The 22175-nt window shown below is 40.1% G+C and overlaps 1 protein-coding gene across 2 annotated transcripts in view; it reads right to left on the reverse strand.

Moving 5' to 3' along the window:
• Nucleotides 1–10583: 10583 nt before the first annotated feature.
• Nucleotides 10584–22175, reverse strand: part of ZNF75D (zinc finger protein 75D) — a 58654-nt gene continuing 47062 nt past the window's right edge. The window contains exons 3-8 of one of the 2 annotated variants that reach the window (XM_030807065.1): nucleotides 20561–20832; nucleotides 18522–19051; nucleotides 17068–17260; nucleotides 16259–16350; nucleotides 15796–15922; nucleotides 10584–12639 (exon numbers count right to left, since the gene is read on the reverse strand). In XM_030807065.1, coding sequence (XP_030662925.1) covers nucleotides 11930–12639; nucleotides 15796–15922; nucleotides 16259–16350; nucleotides 17068–17260; nucleotides 18522–18932 — 1533 coding nt within the window. In that variant the 5' untranslated portion in view covers nucleotides 18933–19051; nucleotides 20561–20832 and the 3' untranslated portion in view covers nucleotides 10584–11929. Of the gene's footprint in view, nucleotides 12640–15795; nucleotides 15923–16258; nucleotides 16351–17067; nucleotides 17268–18521; nucleotides 19052–20560; nucleotides 20833–22175 lie in introns of those variants that run through there. The other variant, XM_030807067.1, reaches the window with a different exon arrangement.

The following is a 22175-nucleotide window of genomic DNA, read 5'->3' on the forward strand; positions in this document are numbered from 1 at the left end:
GATGAATTTTTGAAATTATACCAACACATGGAAATTAAACAGCATACCCCTGAATGACCAGTGGGTCAATGAAAGAATAAAGAAGGAAATTGAAAAATTTCTTGAAAAAATGATAATGGAAGCCAAACATACCCAAACATATGGGATATAGCAAAATCAGTACCAAGAGGGAAGTTTATAGCTATAAGTGCCTATATGAAAAAAGAAGAAAAACTTCGAATAAGTAACCTAATGATGCATCTTAAAGAACTAGAAAGGCCGGGCACGGTGGCTCATGCTTGTAATCCCAGCACTTTGGGAGGCCGAGGTGGGCAGATCACGAGGTCAGGAGATCGAGACCACGGTGAAACCCCGTCTCTACTAAAAAATACAAAAAATTAGCCGGGCGTGGTGGTGGGGGCCTGTAGTCCCAGCTACTCGGAGAGGCTGAGGCAGGAGAATGGCGTGAACCCGGGAGGCGGAGCTTGCAGTGAGCCGAGATTGCACCACTGCACTCCAGCCTGGGCGACAGAGCAAGACTCCGTATCAAAAAAAAAAAAAAAAAAAAAAGAACTAGAAAAGCAAGGGCAAACTGAACCCAAAATTATAATAACAGAAATAATTAAAAGCAGAGCATAAATAAATGAATGTGAAAAATGAAGAAAACAATACAAAAGACCAATGAAACAAAAGCTCAGTTTTTTGAAAAGATAAACAAAATTGGCAAACCTTTAGCCAGACTGGCTAAGAAAAAAATGGAGAAGACCCAAATAAATAAAATCAGAAATGAAAAGGGATTACAACTGATACCACAGAAATTCAAAAAATCATTAATGGCTACTATGAACAACTATTTGCCAATACACTGAAAAATCTAGAAGAAATGAATAAATTGCTAGACATATCCAACCTACAAAGATTAAACAAGGAAGAAATCCAAAGCCTGAGCAGATCAACAACATGTAAGGAGCAAAAAGCTGTCAGGAAAAGTGTCTCAGCAAAGAAAAATCCAGGACACAATGTTTCACTTCTGAATTCAATCAAACATTTAAAGAAGAATTAATATCTCTTCTACTCAAACTGTTCTGAAAAGTAGTGAAGAAGGGAATACATCCAAACTCATTCTACAAGGCCAGTATTACCCTGATACCAAAACTAGACAAAGATACACCAAAAAAAAAAAAAACCTACAGACTGATATCTCTGATGAGTATTAATGCAGAAATCCTCAACCAAATACTAGCAATCAGAACTCAACAATACATTAAAAAGATCACTCATCATGAACAAGTGGGATTTATCCCAGGGATGCAAGGATGATTCAACATATACAAATCAATCAACATGATACATCACATCAACAGAATGAAGGACAAAAACATATGATCCTTTTGATTGATGTTGAAAGTGCATTTCATGAAGTTCATATTTCTTCATGGTAAAAATCCTCAAAAGCTGGATACAGAAGGAACATACTTCAGCATAATAAAAGCCATATATGACAGACCCACATCTAGTATGCTGAATCGGGAAAAATTGAAAGCCTTTCCTCTAAAATCTGAAACATGACAAGGATGCCCAATGTCACCACTGTTATTCAACATAATAATGAAAGTCTTACCTAGGGCAGTCAGACAAGAGAAAGAAATAAAGGGCATTAACATTGCAAGGGAAGAAGTCAAATTATACTTGTTTGCAGATAATATGATCTTATATTTGGAAAAAACTAAAAACTCCACCAAATAAGTATTAGGACTGATAAGTTTATGAAAGTTGCACAATACAAAATCAATATACAAAAATCAGTAGCCTTTCTATATGCCAACAGTGAACAATATGAAGAAGTCAATAAATTAGTCCCATTTACAATACTCAGAAATAAAATTAAATACCTAAGAATTAACCAAATAAGTGAAACATAACTATTATGAAAAGTATAACACAGTGATGAAAGCAATTGAAGACAACACAAAATAATAGAAAGTTATTCCATGTTCATGGACTGGAAGAATAATATCATTAAAATGTCCATACTACCCAAGGCAGCCTACAGATTCAATGCAATCCCTATTAAAACACCAATGACATTCTTCACAAAAATAGAAAAAAAATCCTAAAATGTTTATGGAACCACAAAAGACCCAGAAGAGCCAAAGCTGTCCTGAGCAAAGGAAGAAAACTACAGGAATCACATTACCTGACTTCAGATTATATTACAGAGCTATAGGAATCAAAACAGCATGGTACTGGCATAAACACAGACACATAGACCAATGTAACAGAACAGGGAACACAGAAGAAAATCCACAACACCTACAGTGAGCTCATTTTTGACAAAGGTGCCAAGAACATACACTGGGGAAAAGACAGTCTGTTCAATAAATGGTGCTGGGAAACCTGGATATCCATAAACTGAAGAATGAAACTAGACCCCCTATCTCTCACCACATACAAAAGTAAAATAAAAATGAATCAAGGACTTAAACTTAAGATTTCAAACTTGAAACTACAAACAAGTAAACATTGGGGGAAATCTCCAGGACATTGGTCTGGGCAAAAATGTCTTGAGTAACACCCCACAAGCACAGACAACCAAAGCAAAAATGGACAAATGGAATCATATCAAGTGAAAAACCTTCTGCACAGCAAAAGAAACAACCAACAAAGGGAAGAGACCCAGAGCAGGACAAAATTTTTGCAAAGTACCCATCTGGCAAAGGATGAATTAACCATAACATATAAGGAGCACAAAAATCTCTACAGGAAAAAATCCAATAATCCAGTTAAAAATGGGCAAAAGATCTGAATAGACATTTCTTAAAACATACAAATGACAAAGAGACATATGAAAAGGTCCTCAACATCATTGATCATCAGAGAAATGCATATCAAAACTACATTTGGATATCATCTCACCACAGCTAATGTGTTATTTTTCCAAAAGTGAGGCAATAACAAATGCTGGTGAAGATCTGGAGAAGAGGGAACACTTCTACATCTTTGGTGGTAATATAAATTACTGCGACTGCCATAGAACACATTTTGAAGGATGCTCAAAATACTAAAAATAGAGCTACCATAGGATCCAACAATTCCACTGCTGAGTATATACAGCAAATAAAATTAGTATATCAAACAGATATCGGCACTCCCATGTTTATTGCAGCACTGGTCATAATAACCAAGATTTGGAAGCAACCTAAGTGTCCATCAACAGAAGAATGGATAAAGAAAATGTGGTACATAAACACAACAGATTACTATTCAGTCATAAAAAGAATGAGATTCTTTCATTTGCAACAACCTGGATAAAAGTGGAGGTCATTATGTTAAGCAAAGTAAGCCAGGCACAAAAAGATGAACATCACATGTTCTCATTTATGTATATGGTCTAAAAATCAAAACAATTGAACTCATGGATATAGAGAATAGAAGGATGGTTGCCAGAGGCTAGGAAATACAGTGAGGGAGCAGTGAGGGAGGTGGGGATGGTTAATGGGTACAAAAAAAAATAGAAAGAATGAATAAGACCTAGTATTTGATAGCACAACAGGGGGATCATAGTTGATAATAATTTAATTGTACATTTTAAAATAACTAAAATAGTATTACCGGATTATTTGTAACACAAATAATAAATTCTTGAGGAGATGGATACCCAATTGTTCATGATGTAATTATTATACATTGCAGGCCTCTATCAAAATATCCCATATATATATACATATATACATATTTATACATACATATATACATATATATTATGTACCCACAAAAATTAAAAATAAAAATAAAAAATATTTATCTTACCTCCCTCCCTGTAAAACCATTTCCTTATACTCTGCCAGCACCTGGAAATGGTGGTGGATGTGTACCTGGTGAAATAACCTAAGAATTTGTTGCTGAAAGATATGAATCCTTGGAAGTGATACCACTATGGAATTGCATCAGTTTTTCATGGAATATTGCAGCTGGACATGGGAGTGCTAGGTGGTGCCGCACTGAATCCCCTCAGGTCCAGAACTAGTTCTCTTCCCCATATTAGGAAGCAACAAGCCAAACTCCCCATGGTCATCTGGATCCCTCACCCATTCAGGACAGTGACCCCTTCTCAACTCCCACTCTTGTTACCCAAAGACCTGAAAATGGGCAGGGGACAAGGAGTCAATGTCAGTTTCCAAGATAATGGAACCGTGAATATGTTCCATGGGAGAGGCATCTTGCCTCAAATATTTTAACCTCCAAACCATCCAATTCCTATTTTGGGAAGAAGGAAAAGAGAAAATCTGTGATTCATTTTTTGGGTATGAGAGTGGGAGGGGTCACTCTCTATCCCATTCTGGCTTTGCAGAATGGCACCATAGGTTGCTTGTGAGTACAGAACTTGAGTTATATCCTACAGAACAGCCCTTCAACCTTGCAGGCTTCTGTTTCCTCTATAATGCTACAACTGAGTTTTCACCAGGCCGCTCTAGCACTGTCTGAGGCCAGGTGTTTCTGGGTGATGGTAAGACTGGTAGATTTCACAGACCTGAGCTCATGTACCATCTTCAGTTGCCATAAAAAGAGTTACTGGACAAAAGTAATGTTTTGAAGAAACAACGGTATTAGGGAGCTTGTTTGTAAGTCCAAGAATTGTGGCTCTCATAGCATGACTAATATGGATGAAGGCAAATCTATGTCGTGAATATATGTGTACTCTTTTGTGGGAAATTTAAAAAGCCATTCATGATGAATGCATGCTAGACACATAGTGGGTGTTTGATAAATATTAAGATATTAAAATAGTGCCTCTCATTTGCAGATTTCTAGAAATGAATGAAAGTAAGCCAATGCCCTCTCTTCCCAGTCTCCTGAACCAGAAGTGACTTATATTAATGTCTTGCAAAGCCAGTGACTCTGCAAAGATGAATGCTGGATATAATGATCTCAGCATTCTTGCACGAAAGACAAAATGGGAGTCACAGCATGTTCTGGTCACCTCCTATTCACCCCATTGTTGAAGGAAGGATTCCATACTCTAAATAACTCCAGATGGCTGAACACATATTACCCATCACTGAAGAGATCAGATTGGCAGCAGTTTGTTGGTCTCATATACTCACCACCCTGGGAGGAGGACATAGCACAACACACAAGACCACAACTGGGTTGCACTTAGGAGCAAAGTGAACCAGCAAGTCCTATGGAAGGTACACTTTTTACTCCCATGGTGATGGCATCCCTACCTTCTTGTTCCTATGGAAAGACGTGATTTTTTGTTGTTGTTGTTTTGTTTTTAATCGCTTCAGTCTGGCAGAGAACTGAATCTCATTTGGTTGAGGACCAGAGGAAGTGCAGCTGATCTGGCTGACATGGGAACAAGCTGAATGAGGAGACTTTCCCAATGTGTAAGGAGCATATCTGATGAGAGCAGGGGAAATCCTGGCTAAGCCTTTGAGGCCCTGTGGAGCTCAATGATGCCAAGGCAACACATGGAATTTCAAGCCTTGCGATACACAGCAGTAGACGAAATCACCAAGGAGAGTGAGTGAACTGAGAAGAGGAATGAGCCAGCAAAGTAAGGTGAAGAAGACTGAGACTCTGAGGGTGCACTCAGCAATTGACAGCAGTAAGGCAGGGCCAGGCAAGGTGGCTCACGCCTATAATCCCAGTGCTTTGGGTGACAGCAGTAAGGCAGTCAGAAAGAAGGAGAGTTGGGCATAGACTCTCAGACATGGTGGAAAATAGCCTGATATCTTAATTCATTTTTCACTGACAAATAACAGTTGTCTATATCACACACAACATTATGTTTTGAAATGTGTATACATTGTGAAATGGCTAAATCAAGCTAATTAACATACTCATTACCTCACATACTTATCATTTTTGTGTGTGTGATGAAAACACTTGAAGTCTATCCTCCTAGCAATTTTCAAGAATACAATGTAGTTACCAGCTGTAGTTACCATGTTAAATAATAGAGATCTTGAACTTATTCCTCCTGTCTGCATTCCTTGTTGTTGTTTTGTTTTTATTCGCTTCAGTCTGGCAGAGAACTGAATCTCATTTGATTGAGGACCAGAGGAAGTGCAGCTGATCTGGCTGACATGGGAACAAGCTGAATGGCTGCATTGCTTATTACCACCACATCCAGAATGTTGTATAAAACTAAATCTGTACTTATTGCACCTGCGTATCTCTTAAGAATTTCTCCTTTGCCCTCTTTCTCTTCTTACCAGCATGGAACTAGCTACATTCTGACCTGCTAACTGCAGAGTGAGTGATTACTGTGTGTCTAAAGGGGCATTACTTCCTGCATAGGTATTTCCCCTCTTCTCTGCTCATGTCTAGCATGTCGGTTTCTGGTGGTCTCTGGGGTGTGAGGTTTTCCAGATCTCCTTTTTATCTCAGGGTCTCCCCCTCCTGCTCATATCCAGCTATCTGCCTACTGTAACAGAGTCAGTAGAGGAGATTCAAGGACAAGAATATTTAGCTATCATAATTTCAACTGTATGCAACCATGTTTTTAGTGGGGGAAAACACTGTGTGTTGAAGTCATTTGAGTTTTATTAGTTGTGTTCTTATTACCTTCAAATATACAAAGCAGAGACTGAACAATAACCCAGAACAGCATTTTAGGCTTATCTCAGTTGTGGGATGAAAATGCCTCAAGTGTAAATTAGATTTCTTTAAAAATTCAAAGTGCAGAACACAATAAATTTGGGGAAAGAACTGCAGGTAAAGGTAGTAAAAGCACTAGAGTAGTGAGGCAGGAGAATAGAGTCTGGAGGAAGAGAACATAAGGGCAATTCACGCTGACTTCCTAGAACTACATCAAATGGAAACACTTCAGCTATGACAGGAAATATCCTCTCCATTTACATAGGGCATACACCTAGTAAATGACTTTGTAACTTTATTCTCTTCATTTATGTAGGGTGTATACCAAGTAACCAATGGAAACCTCTAGAAGGTATTTAAACCCCAGAAAATGTTGTAATCTGGCTCTTGAGCCCCTATCCTCAGGCCCACTCCCACCCTGTGGAGTATACTTTCATCTTCAATACATCTCTGCTTTTGATGCTTCATTCTTTCCTTGCTTTGTTTGTGTGTTCTGTCCAATTCTTCATTCAAGATGCCAAGAATCTGGACACTCTCCATTATGACATATTTTCGTGAGCCAGCCAGGAGGTAAGCCCAAAGTTTGGGATTTATTTTTCACCTTTTCTTTTCTGCTCCATACAGGGGAATATCTCCCTCTCTCTCTCTTTTCCTTTCCAACTCAGGGCCCTTGATGGGCAGCGCCTAAACATGGAGGCAACTGCCGGTTTCTGGCTGGGGCCACTCTGAAGGACTCTTTTCTATCATTTTTGGTTGTGGTCTCTGATTCCCTAATTGTGGAACAGCTCAGGGCAAACTCGCAGCTCAGGGTGAACTCACACATGTTTCAGGTAACCTAAACCTTCTTTTCTTATGCTAAATTCTTCCCTAATCCTACAACCCTTCATGCTAAAAACTCTCAATAAATTAGGTATTGATGGGACGTATCTCAAAATAATAAGAGTTATTTATGACAAAGCCACAGCCAATATCATACTGAATGGGCAAAAACTGGAAGCATTCCCTTTGAAAACTGGCACAAGATAGGGATGCCATCTCTCACCACTCCTATTCAACATAGTGTTGGAAGTTCTGGCCAGGGCAATTAGGCAGCAGAAGGAAATAAAGGGTATTCAATTAGGAAAAGAGGAAGTCAAATTGTCCCTGTTTGCAGATGACATGATTGTATATCTAGAAAACCCCATCATCTGAGCCCAAAATCTCCTTAAGGTGATAAGCAACTTCAGCAAAGTCTCAGGATACAAAATCAATGTGCAAAAATCATAACCATTCCTATACACCAATAACAGACAAACAGAGAGCCAAATCATGAGTGAACTCCCATTTACAATTGCTACAAAGAGAATAAAATACCTACGAATCCAACTTACAAGGGATGTGAAGGACCTCTTCAAGGAGAACTACAAACCACTGCTCAAGGAAATGAGGACACAAACAAATGGAAGAACATTGCATGCTCATGGGTAGGAAGAATCAATATCGTGAAAATGGCCATACTGCCCAAGGTAATTTATAGATTCAATGCCATCCCCATCAAGCTACCAACGACTTTCTTCACAGACTTGGAAAAAACTACTTTAAAGTTCATATGGAACCAAAAAAGAGCCCACATCGCCAAGTCAATCCTAAGCCAAAAGAACAAAGCTGGAGGCATCACGTTACCTGACTTCAAACTATACTACAAGGCTACAGTAACCAAAACAGCATGGTACTGGTACCAAAACAGAGATACAGATCAATGGAACAGAACAGAGCCCTCAGAAATAATGCCGCATATCTACAACTATCTGATCTTTGACAAACCTGACAAAAACAAGCAATGGGGAAAGGAGTCCCTATTTAATAAATGGTGCTGGGAAAACTGGCTAGCCATATGGAGAAAGCTGAAACTGGATCCCTTCCTTACACCTTATACAAAAATTAATTCAAGATGGATTAAAGACTTACATGTTAGACCTAAAACCATAAAAACTCTAGAAGAAAACCTAGGCAATACCACTCAGGACATAGGCATGGGCAAGGACTTCATGTCTAAAACACCAAAAGCAATGGCAACAGAAGCCAAAATTGACAAATGGGATCTAATTAAATTAAAGAGCTTCTGCAAAGCAAAAGAAACTACCATCAGAGTGAACAGATGGGAGAACCTACAGAATGGGAGAAAATTTTCGCAACCTACTCATCTGACAAAGGGCTAATATCCAGAATCTACAATGAACTCAAACAAATTTACAAGAAAAAAACAAACAACCCCATCAAAAAGTGGGCAAAGGATATGAACAGACACTTCTCAAAAGAAGACATTTATGCAGCCAAAAAACACATGCAAAAATGCTCATCATCGCTGGCCATCAGAGAAATGCAAATCAAAACCACAATGAGATACCATCTCACACCAGTTAGAATGGTGATCATTAAAAAGTCAGGAAACAACAGGTGCTGGAGAGGATGTGGAGAAATAGGAACACTTTTACACTGTTGGTGGGACTGTAAACTAGTTCAACCATTGTGGAAGTCAGTGTGGCAATTCTTCAGGGATCTAGAACTAGAAATACCATTTGACCCAGCCATCCCATTACTGGGTATATACCCAAAGGATTATAAATCATGCTGCTATAAAGACACATGCACACGTATGTTTATTGCAGCACTATTCACAATAGCAAAGACTTGGAACCAACCCAGATGTCCAACAACGATAGACTGGATTAAGCAAATGTGGCACATATACACCATGGAATACTATGCAGCCATAAAAAATGATGAGTTCATGTCCTTTGTAGGGACATGGATGCAACTGGAAACCATCATTCTCAGCAAACTATCGCAAGGACAAAAAACGAAACACCGCATGTTCTCACTCATAGGTGGGAATTGAACAATGAGAACACATGGACACAGGAAGGGGAACATCACACTCCAGGGACTGTTGTGGGGTGGGGGGAGGGGGGAGGGATAGCATTAGGAGATATACCTAATGCTAAATGACGAGTTAATGGGTGCAGCACACCAACATGGCACATTCATATATATGTAACAAACCTGCACATTGTGCACATGTACCCTAAAACTTAAAGTATAATAATAATTAAAAAAAACTCCCTTCTTTATAAAAGCTACATGAATAAATTTATTTGAATGGTGGTATGATAGCAGCTATCCAGGATGCTAGCAAACATGGATTCACACAAAGAGAATGGAGTCCTCTGCAGGAATTTGAATTTCTCCTTTTAGTTTCAAGGGCACAATCTCAGATCATTCTGGTGGGGGTGGGGCGGGTGGTGAGGCAGTCATAGTGTCCAAGCCTTTGGGAATATAATGAGATCCTTTCCTCCCAGGTCACTTCCTCCTTTTGGCTTAGCACTTTCATTCTTTTTAGTCGCCATTATATGCAGTCACCTCTTTCCTCTTTCATTTCTACTTTATTGGCTTGAGGATGCACCTAATAGCATATATACTGTCCACAAAAATTCCACCCCTAGCCATCACCTCCTCTCCATTTTCAGGAATCTCAAGTTGAGGGTTTGTAGTAGGTTTTGGTTTTGTTACTCATGAGCAGTATACCTAGATGAATTGGGACGTCAGTGTATTGTTTCAGGCTGACTAGAGAGGAGCACCTCTAGAACGAAATGAATGTCATGCCAGAAGGCTACCATTCTGACCATCATTAGTGGGCCTAAAAACCAGCTAGAAATGATGGAAAATTCATTAATGAAGAATGCTTAAAAGCTGGGCAAGTAGACAAAGCTTATTTTCTTTTCTAAATACTAGGTGAAGGAAGAATGAAGAAAGTTCCAAATGTTTAGGAAACACCAAATGTGGCCAGTCATTGTGTCAGATATGCTCACATGTGTGCATTTAATCCTCACAGCAGCTGTAAGAAGTAGGAATTATAATCCTCATTTTATAAATTTGGAAACAGGCTTAGAACGGTCTCTTAGTGGAAAAAATATCTGAAGACATCCATTTCAAAAAAGCAAACATTGGCCATTTCTGAGTGATTTGGTAACAAAGTTTTGTTTATTGTCTAAATTTAACATAAAACATGTCATTTTCATTACAAAGTACAATTTTATGGAATACTAAATAAACATATATAAATAAGCCTTGGCCAACATTATAAACCAGGATCTGACACAGATATAAATCCATGCCTTCCAACTTCCCTTGACATCACATTATCTTCTCTTAAGAGATAGTCACTTTGGCTAATAGGGAAAAGAAAACCAGTAACAACAGAAAACAATTTTCATCTGGCCTGGCTATGAATGGCATCATCACTCTGAGCCATATACTTTACTTTGCTCTGACACTTCAGGATGTTCCCTCCTGGTATCAGCTGTGCACCAAAGCTAAAAGTTCACGAGGCTCTCCTTGCCATTCTCAATAAATCAGTTTTGCAAAATCTCCAGGCCTTCTTGCAGAGTATTCAGGCATATAGGGTTGTAGTTGATCGGCCATAAAGATGGGGCTCCCTTTAGGTCCTGAAGCAGTATGGCACCAGTTTGAAAGCCTCCATCCAGTCCACATAATGAAAGTCAGAAAAAGACCATTCACCACTTATCTGTGCTTTCTACAAAAAAAAAACAGAAACCTGGATGAGGGCCAACACTGCCTCCCTCATCATTTCATTATATGTCTATGCTGACAAAGTCAGCAAGAGGAGAGATATCAAGTGCTTGCAAGGTCCCTAGGTCTGTCCTTACATTCAGACATTCCCTTGCTACTTGTAATTCTTTGACAGAAGACATTGTGGTAGTGGGTACTCAGGAGAGAAGCAACGAGAATGGGACAATTCTCCCAGGGCAAACATTGAATCCTCTCTTTCTGTTACAGAGTAAAATTCCCTGAGTCCTGGCCTTGATTGTTCATGTAAATAGAATGATAACTATTGAAACTGTCCCTAATTTAGTAATTCTCTCCGAGCTCCCTTAAGAGGGCCCAAGTACTCTTATTTTCCATTTCTTTTGACAAAGAATAAAGAATGAGACTAAGAGCCTTGACTATCATATGTCTGTTGAGCACTTGATACCTGAAAAATTTAGATGACTGGGGGTGGGGAAGCTTTGAATAACCAGATATATACATATAGATAGATAACTAAAGGAATCTCATCACTACACTTTCATTTTTTTATTTATAAAATACTCCTTATGTATCAACTCTTGTGCTAGGCACAGAAGATGCAATGCTGAATAAGACAGACAGCTTAGATTCCTTTTTGTGACGTGTAACATGTACCCTTCCCAAATGTTTTATTAATGACAGATTCCTATCATTGGGTGACTCATAATTTTGTATTCTTTCACCACTTCTAAGGTCAAGCTCTACATGGTAACTTTCCTCAGTTTGGAGACACTAGACATGCTTCCCTTCTTCTGTGGAGTTTCTGGTGTCTAAGAAGGCTTGATCGCCTACTAAAGTTTCTCTTGCATAAGCTACACGTATAAGGCTGCTCGCCTGTGTGAGTTCTCTGGTGTTTAATAAGGTGGGAGTTCTGAATGAATCTTTTTCCACATTCATCACATTTAAAGGGCTTCTCTCCTGTGTGAATTCTTTGGTGTGTGTGTAGATTTGTGTTATGACTAAAGCTTTTCCCACACCATGAGCATCTATATGGTTTTATTCCTTGATGGGTCATGAAGTGCTTATTAAGATCTGAACTCCATCTAAACCTCCTGTCACATTGTTGACATGTATAGGGCTTCTCTCCAGTGTGAATTCTCTGGTGTTTAATAAGATCAGAGCTAACTCTGAAGCTTTTCCCACATTCCTGACACTTAAAAGGTTTCTCCCCTGTGAGGCCTTTCCCATGAAGATCCATAAGTTTTGGAAGCTCTTGTTTACAAGTTGCAATTTTCTTTCTTTTCTTCCTTGGAAAAGCTCGATGCCACTTCTGTACACTGTGTGTATCACCAGGATTTTCCCTGCCCATTGTTTTCTGGGCAATTTTCATTCTGGTCTTTTTTGATACTTTGCATCCTGATGTTTGTATTTCTGATGTAGAAACAGATATAGGATGATCATTTCCAGTGTCATTTTTTAGCTTTAACCCTGTTAGAATAAACAGAATAATCAGCCATCTGTGTCCCAGTGCAAGAAAGCTACATAGATGGAGAGAAAAGTCAATGATGATTGCTTTAATACAGGAACAAGTGATTTCTGGTCCAGTCTGGACAAAATGGCATAGACCCATTTCTCCTTGATCCTCCCTGATAGGCACAACAACAAACCCATTAAGTAATATGAGATAACAAAAAGAAAATTCTAAAAATGGTAAGAAAAAGACAAACTGGTTTAGGACCCCAGAACAAAAAAAATAACATAGCAGGGTGGCTTATATCCCCACACCCAACAGAAGAACGCAACTATCAACAAAAGGCTGCCTGGGTAGGTTTATTGTTTCCTGAATGTAAAAAGAAGTGCAAATAAAGACTTGTTGATTGAACTCTGGATAAAATAGAGTATGTGACTAACGCCAATGTGCAGTTGGTCTTGGGCAAACATACATGATTCTACAACTTTAGCACTGGAGCTGCTGGAAAGGTAAAAGCTAAATGGAGTTTCTGCTCTTTTTTTACATTTTCCATGAACTAATGACAACTTCAGAAGACTAGTAGGATTGTGTACCTTGTAATTCAGATGGCTGCATTTTTGAGCATTAACTTGCAGCATATTTCACTATATTTGTTATTTTCTATTTATTACAACTGGACAGCTCCAAACTCTTATTACTATTTAGTATCTTGTAGCTAGGTAATAGTTCACTTTTTGCTTAATTTCTGCAAGCCAATAAAAGGAAATGTATTTAAGTATCGAGATGTTCAAAGGAAAGAGTAAAAAGTATTCATGGGGGAGAAAGCTCTGTTTAACACATGTCTTATTGTATTGCATTGTTAGCTGATTTCACTCACTTTATATTTGCAAAATAATTGACATTTCTAATATTTATTGAAATTTCTTAATTTGCACACCCTGTACTCTACACACAAAAATGTATCAAATATAAGAATGAAGTTAAAATTGTGACTCTGATTCACTGTAGCAGCACTTTAAATTGCCCAGCTTTTTGAAGATATAAGCTATGCTATTTGTACTTCCCTATGTCTGTGCCATAAATGCTTGAAAACGTTAAGGTTTTCTGTTTTTTTAATATATATATCAAAATAATCAGTGTAAACCTTGGTTGGTCCCTGAGTTCACTGATATTTGAGGTAATGGGGACCTGCAGACATTCTGACTAGATTTACTACCATGTGCGTTTGCCTACTTCTCTTTGATATAGCAAAATATTTAATTGAGAAATCACTTTATGTTACCATGGTGGATTTTCACCATGCTATAGCCATTTTCCTTTGGATTCCCATCAGTGGTGCTGCTCAGTGGCTTTCATATAGACTTGCTATGAAGAAATGCAGAGGCAGCCCATGCTGCTCTGCTTCAAAGTTGAACTCTTTAAGCCCTTGGGAGGGGCTTCACCTGCTATTGCAGAGGCATTTTGCATTTGTTTGTGGCAAGAAATTCACCTTCTCAGGCCAGGCGTGGTGGCTGATGCCTGTAATCTCAGCACTTTGGGAGGCCAAGGCAGGCGATCACTTGAAGTCAGGAGTTTGAGACCAGCCTAGCCAACGTGGTGAAACCATGTCTCTAATAAAAATATAAAAATTAGCCAGACATGGTGGCACACACCTGTAGTCCCAGCTACTCGGGATGCTGAGGCAGGAAAATTGCTTGAGCCTGGGAGGTGAAGGTTGCAGTGAGCCAAGATTGCACCACTGCACTCCAGCCTGGGTGACAGAGTGAGACTCTGACATACACACACACACACACACACAGACACACACACACACACACACACACACACACACACACAGAAATTCACCTTCTCAAACCAGTAAAATACAGACTTAATTCATAAGGACTGGAGCTACACATTAATATGTATCACCTTAGAGCAAGAGCTATGTTCTAGGAACCAAATCACAATTTTCAGTCATGGAACAATATATCCCATGGCAGAAGACCTTTACATGTGATCTGCTCTATTTTCATGTGATAATTTAAACTTTGATTGCCTAGTAGTCCTTTAAGTTAACATTTCTGCTTACTGCTACTGGATTTTTGTTGCAAAAATGTATCAGTGACCCACATGAAACATACGAAGTGAATCATGATAAACAAAAGGGAAAAAATGATTAACAGAAAATTAAGTGACTGTGTTACATCGCTCATCCCAAACCAGAGAATAAGCCATTTCAAGCAATATCTTTGAAGAGTCGTGTGATGTGAATTGGTTTGTATATGTTAGTATGTATTTATTCAAACATTCATATACACTCAAGATACAGTTGGCCTAATTATAAATGGGGGCATTGGTAAAATTTATGAAGTGTCCTCATACTGAATTGTAATTTTCTCTCACCTGTAAAGTAAAATTTAGATCAATCCCATGTCTTTGTTAAATATATTTTTTTACCAGTCCTAAATTTAGGGTTTATTTCCAACTAGATCAAAATAAATGCAAGTTGTGGAACTCATTTTGAATATGATGGATATGCTCTACATTTAAATTTCAAGAGACAATAATACTATTGGAATTATGTGAATTCTAACTCATTCTAACAAGGCAACCTGACCTGCATAGGATCACTTGAATGTTATCTTTCTTAGGATTACACTAATATTCGTCTCACAAAAGATCTATAAAATATTGTAGTAGGAAAAAAAATTGTATAAAAATGTTTGGAAATTAGAAACATTTCCTTAACTTTTATTGATATTGACTTGAATTATTATTTTCTAAACTAAGAGCCATATGCCTACCTGTAAATCTTTCCACATATCATTTAAACTTTTGTGTGCATTGTTATTGTTGTTGATTTACAGATTAGTTATTAATTTTTCTGTAGAATAATGCCATTGATGTGCATGCTTTTATGTTTTTTAGAAAAGGGTGTGTTTGGATGAAAGTTAAAAAAAGTAAAATCTTTCACAGTCAAAATAATTCTATTTAGAATGCGGAAGTGAGACATGTATTTACAAAAAGCTCTCCAGGGGATCCTGATAATCCCTTTATTTCCCACACATCATCAAGTTGAGAATCAATCAGCTGTTGGAACACTGGGACTCTCTCACAGGGGTGCATTTTCCGTAAACAGAGGACATAACATATTACTTAACTTCTACACAACGGGAAGGAAGAATCTTTACCTAGAGAGATGACAGTCTCATAGATATCCTGCATTACATCATTGTAGAGAGTCTTCTCAAGAGGATTCAATAATTGCCATTCTTCCTCAGAAAAATACACAGCTACATCTTCAAATGTCAACAAACTCTACAGAAGAGAATGGGCTATAGTTTAGTACTTGCCACTTCAGAAGCTGTCCTACCACCCATTTCTGAATTACATGGTAGGCCAGGTGCTGAAGATGTGAACAGTATAAGATTTAGGGGAAAAAAGTGAGAAGGCAGAAAGGAAGGAGCAAAGAGGATCAGTGAATCACCTGGGAGGTGCCCAGTTCCCACTGTGCCAAGCCTAGTTGCCTAGAGAATAACTGGGGCTAAAATGCCTCAAAGCACCTGCTGGACACTATGAGTCCTAGGCAATAGGGATAAGCAGAGGCAAGGCCACAGTCAAGTCACCTGAAAAAAGCCAGAAATAACAGCTCACCAGGGACTCAGGCAGGATGAGTTTAGATGCCATCTTCCAGTGTTTGGTTCTTTTCTGCTCAGAAAGGGCTAACATCTGTTGATCATGAACAGCTGTGGGTAGAAAATAGCCAGGGGAAATTTCTCTTTCCTATTTACAAACATCCCAAGCTGATTTCTAAAATACAGAACATCAGGATGCCTTCAGTAAAGATGGGTCACATTGACAAGTGTGTGTGTGGTGCAAAGAAGTGGCCATCTCATTGTAAATAAGAACCAAATATCTACCACTCATACAACCAGTTCCCCAGTTCATGAATTCCTTAGATTTCATAAAAGAAATTAATCAAATGAAATCTATTCATTTTTCCTCTCATAACATAAGCTGGGCAAGAATTGAAGGTTTGAAAATGAAAGGCTCAGGTCCTCCAGTGTACAGTAGGTAATGTGGGAGACTTTTGTCTTTTATTATTTTTTCCTAGTGCACAATTTTTATCACATTCTGCCACTGATAGCCCATGTCTGACCCCAATTTTTCCTACAACTTGTGAGGGGGAGGTGGCCCCACCTGTCCCTGTTCCATCTTCTTCTCTCCTCTCAAGTTTCAAAGGAGTAGAGCCTATAGTGTGAATAGCAGGGTTCTGTGGTTTGGATATTTCTGTCCCCCAGGCTGACCCCCACCTTCAACCACCATCAACCCACTGTACTCCCACCTGGGAGACATCATCGCTGCTAGCATGGCTGGCCACCTGGAAAATTCCCAGGACATTCTAGGTGAACTAATTACTATCACAGCTCCCAGGAGAAGACAATTATGATGAAGCTCCTCACCTCTTTCATATACAGGCTGGGTTTCTTTGTGAGTGTTCCAGCCCAGCTGTTCTTGTAGTACCCGGTATGTATTCCAATATTCTTTCTGGAACACACCCATTGGTTGGGGCTCTGCTGGCTTCCACTTGAAGCCTGGGGCCACTGCTGTTCCTCCCAAGAGCACTGCCTCCTTTCCCAGCTCATGGGCTGTGACCTAGAAATAATCCCCATCCTCATTAGCACAGAACTTACTTTTGGTTTTGGGGTGGTAGTGGAGGGAGGAACAAGAGCAGAGCCCAGATTTGGGGAGTGCATGACATTAGAGAAGTAATAAAAAGAATGAAGAGGTATTGTGTCACTATGTTCTCATAAAGAACTATACTCAAAATCTGGGCTAATTAGGATAAAATAGAAAAGGCTGTGACTACTGCAGACCTCCGCCCCCCCCAACCCAGTGGCCCCTACCCCGATGCACAGAGCCCTGGCTCAAGCCACTAGCAAAGTTGGGTGGGCAGCCTGTTCCCCTGCTGGGGAACTTTCACTGGTTTACTTTCTTGACTTGGATCCTTGTTTTAGTGAATTTTTATCTTTTGGTTTTCTGTAAAAGAAAAGGAATTGAGTAAAATAAGCTTTCCTGTTAGCCAGTTTCCAATCCTCCAGGAAAGAATTTCACAGGGAATGGAGATGGATGGAAGAATAAATGGGGAGAAGAGTTGGGCTCTAACCTCTCTTCACATGATTTGGTAGTAATAAGACACCAAAAATATGCCCTGCCCTGGATTTTTCAAGGTAGGCTCCTGAAAAAAGAAAGTGTGCTGCCATCTTCCAAGGACAAACCTTGGTTTCCCACTCACCAGCAGGGCCAGTGACAAGCCACTAAGTGAGGGCAATGGAGGCTCTTTCCTCCCAGCCCAGAGATGTGTGTTTCTGCTACAGAAGATACTACCCCTTAGCATCCTGATTCCCTCCACTTCTCTGTTGGCAACTGTCTTCTTTCAATATCCTTGTTTCCTTTTTTTCTTTCCATTTTGTTCTCTTTCTTTGCAGTCTCCCCAGAGCCGCTTGATTCATACTTCTGTTTGCTAACCTCTCTCTCCTTTGGTCTCTGTAAGTGCTGCCCATCTTGTGGGATCTTCTCCCCTTTTCCAACTCTTTCTTGCCCTTTATTTCTCTGTTCCTAAGAACTCAACTCTTTTGTCCTTGCCCATGCCAGACTAGGCCCACCACCATCAATTCACTCTGGCCCTAGAGAAGACAAAATGCATTTATTTTCTCTAAGACAAGGAAAGGCTCTGCCAGAAATTTTGAAACCTGTGGACTATTGATGCATGTATGTCATTTCAGATCCTTGCTAGCTGTCCTAAAGGAGCAACAGAAGAGCGACTTAATCTGTCTAATTCTCTGATAACTCCTCCATTCTGATATATCCACTTTTATCCTACATCATTGTATATGTAGGGAATCTTTCTTCTTACCTCATTCTTTGTTCCATCAGGCTCCCTCTGCAAGAATTCCACCAGGACCAGAGCCTGTTTGACATTCTGTGGATGATGCTTCTGCACCCAGTTCTGGGTCTCCTTGGGCAGAATGCTCAGGAACTGCTCTAACACCAGCATGTCCAAGATCTGCTCTTTTGAGTGGATCTCTGGCCTCAGCCACTGATGGCATAATTTCTGAAGTTGGCTGATAGTCTCAAGCGGTCCAGTTGCTTCATGATAACGGAAGCTCCAGAAGTGCCTGCAAGCGCTCTCAGGACCAAGATTCTCTATTTTTGTGCTGTATTTCTTACTCTGACTGGAGTTCTCTTTCACAGACCCACTAGTCTCCCACCTAGCCCCCATCTGGGGACTTGAGCATGAATCCGCGTTCAGCTCTCTCATCGTCATTTGCTCTAGGAACAGTTTTACTCTTGTATGTGACACTGACACCCACCTGGTACCACCTTTGACAAATCAGGGTGCATCAGGTTTGGTACCAAATCAATGAATTGTTCTTCCCAAGAGCACTGAGGGAGAGCAGAAGAAAAGTACATGTCAAGAAGAAAACCACATGACACATATTTACTTGCTATTCATTGTAAGAGGAAAATGAAGAGAAAAGATCCTGTCTGGCTTCTCCTTTAAAATCAACTGCCAAGAATTAGAACATTCATGATTAGATTACTCAGGAGGTAAGTTTCTCTCCTTTTCTTTGTTTTTCAACTTTGAAACAAAGCACAGCTAAGAGAAGACAAATGTCAATCAACGTATTTCCTGTTGGTTTTTTTTTTTTTAACAGTTGAAGAAAGATTGGTGGGTGAGAAAACTGGCACCAATTGGCCAAAAGGAGCTTTGAGATTATCCAGTACTTAATCTGTGGGTTTCCTGTCCTATATTGGCAAATAGGGCCTATCTGAGTTTCTCGAAACTTTAACAGATCATCCCAATCATTTTTCTTTAGTCAGAGGAAAAATAGTTTCTATATCCCTTCATCTCATTTAGATTGAAGCCTTTACTAAATGGAACTCTTAATATTCCCTTTTATACTGTATCAATGTGGGTAGGAGAACTGAGACAGCAAGATCAGAGTAGAAGTAAAGTAATTAGAGAAAAAGTAAGCAAATGCCCTCCCGCTAAGCAAGCAGATCATCAACATTTGATGTGGCAGGGTGTAGTACTTCTAAGAAAGACTTATAAAGGGCACTGCACAGGTTTGTACTTGAGTATTAAATTTTTTGTTTACTTTAACTGGAAAAATTTACAGATGGTCTTCCTTTACATATATACAAATGTCAGGTGGTTAAAAACAAAAAAGAGAGATGGTGATGATTAAGGTTCTTTATAGATGAGAAGGGTCCTAGTAATGGTAACCTTTCTCCTGACTTAACATGTCCTCAAAACTGATTTTCCCTGAGGTGATCCAGCAGAAACAGTAACAAAATCCTTTCAAGGATGCCACAGGTATTCAAAGAAATGGTTGGCTCCTTGCTGACCATTCAGGCTCAGGAGGTACAGGAACACTTCTTATATTTTTTTGTCAGCAGAAGCCATTTTCTTTAATGTTGAAATGACCCTTTCTTTGGTGTTATGTTCATAAGCCATCAAAAATCAGTAAGTTTCGCTGGGTGTGGTGGTAGACATTACTGCCCCAAATCCCCATGCCTGATTCACTACAACTTCTAGATCAACCACAGGGATGCCCACAAGAACTCTGAACGTGAGCAGCCTTTGAGTGTGCTTCACTAGCATCCCTGGGTTATATTTGTACATCCGGTAGAAAGAAGTTGCTTCCATAGGTAAGAAGTGGCTGTAGGAGCCTGCGGCCAGGCGGCCTCGCTGTGGACAACTCCCACCAGCTCTCCAGGCGACCTGCCGCCTGTGAGTGGCGCCACTGCCTACTGAAAAGTACTGTATCACATCCCCCACCCTCATTCCCCACTAGGCAGCAGCCCCAAAGGCTGCAACTGGCAGGAGCGGCCGGTATTTCTCAGGGGATCGCCAAACGAATCTAAAGAGAAAATCAGCTTCTCGGTTACCTTCAGTCAGCTCTGGCTTCCCCGGAGGCCACTTTCCTCTTCCTCGGCTTGACTACGCCTCTGCCTCTGTGGCCACGCCTCCCTGCTGCTCTGGGTAGCAAAGCTCTCCGCTGCTGCACCACTAGGGGAAGCGATGTCAGGAAAGCGCGGGATGCCTGACGAGTGAAGCTCCAAGATGTGGGGAGTCTTGGAATATCAGTTCCCTCATTCGATCCCTCCACCTCCCGAAGACCTGACCCCGACTCTCTCTTCCAGGGTCGAGTTCTGTGGACCTGAACCGGAATCAACCAGAAAATGAAAGATGCATTTCCGGTGGCTTTGTGACAGCTACGCCCAGCTATCCCCCTCCCTCTGCCTACGAAGTCTCAGCCTAGCCAAGTTAGGAACTGTCCCGGGGGTCCTTTCCATCCCAGAAGAACCAGCCTCCTGCTCCAGTTAGGTCCTGGATGCAAGAAAGAGTTAATGCTACCGAGTCTCTAGCCCTGCTGGAAGCCTAGAGGAGCCCCTCAAATGGCTCTTCCCTGGGAGCCATGTAGCTTACAGACTCCTCGTGCCAAGGTCTCCTATCCCTGGTTTGCCACGTATTGTGCATCCAGATTGTTCCTGCTGGCTTCCCGGCGGCTGGCAGCCCATTCTACCAGGAGCCTCACCCAGTAAGGGATGCCACCTCAAAGGTCTAGGGGCGACGGAAGAGTGGCTCACAAAGTCAGAACCACTTCAGCACTCCTGTGTTCTGGGCCTTCCTGAGTCCCAGCCAGAGAGAGCTCCAGCTGTAGTCACTAGACTTATCAAAAGCCTCCTTGAGTAAAAGGCAATTTGATCCTGGTCAAGCCTCTGGCTAGATCAGAAACAACAGTCCCTTATATTTTCAAAACCGTATTCTAGTTATAAGACTTGTGCTCCCCAACCATTATCTTGTTTTATTCTTGTTAGGTAGATTTTAACCTTTTGAGATAGGTCCCATTTATACTTCTCTTTGACATATAAATAATTTGAAATGGTATGACATGACTTCACCTACTACTTCATGTTCAGGGTCACATAGATTACCAGTGGCAGATTTTAGCCAGGAATTTAGGTATCCTGTTGTCATATCCTGTCCTTTTTCTACTACATTATGCTTTCCCTGGAGGACAGGAATCTTGCTTCTATCTTTATCTCCTGCAGTGCTTAGCATAGTTCTCTGGGTAAGGTATTTCATATTTACAGAATCATCTTTCTAAGAAGCTGAATATCTTGGGTTGTCAGCATTCTCCAAGTTTTCAGTATTTACCAAGTGTTGAGCCATTTGGACAAAAATTGCCAATGTGAATCTAAACAGGAGAAACTGGGTGTAGCTTAGTTTTACAATGGAGATGAAACTGACATATTTTGGAAGCCAGTGTGAAAAACCACTCAGACAAGGCAAAGAGATGTCTGCATGTCCAGGAGGAAAATAAAAAGCACCTGTTTGACTCTTTATATATAAATGCAGATGACACTAAGTTAAAGTCAATCATCATTCAAAATCGAAGCTCCCCAAAGGTGTGTAAAAGGACACAGTGCATTATCTATGATATATAAACTTAGTAAAAATGTTTGGTTCATCAGAGCATCATCTTCAGAATGGTTCTTT

Source organism: Nomascus leucogenys, chromosome X, assembly GCF_006542625.1.
Source record: "Nomascus leucogenys isolate Asia chromosome X, Asia_NLE_v1, whole genome shotgun sequence".
Taxonomy (NCBI): domain Eukaryota; kingdom Metazoa; phylum Chordata; class Mammalia; order Primates; family Hylobatidae; genus Nomascus; species Nomascus leucogenys.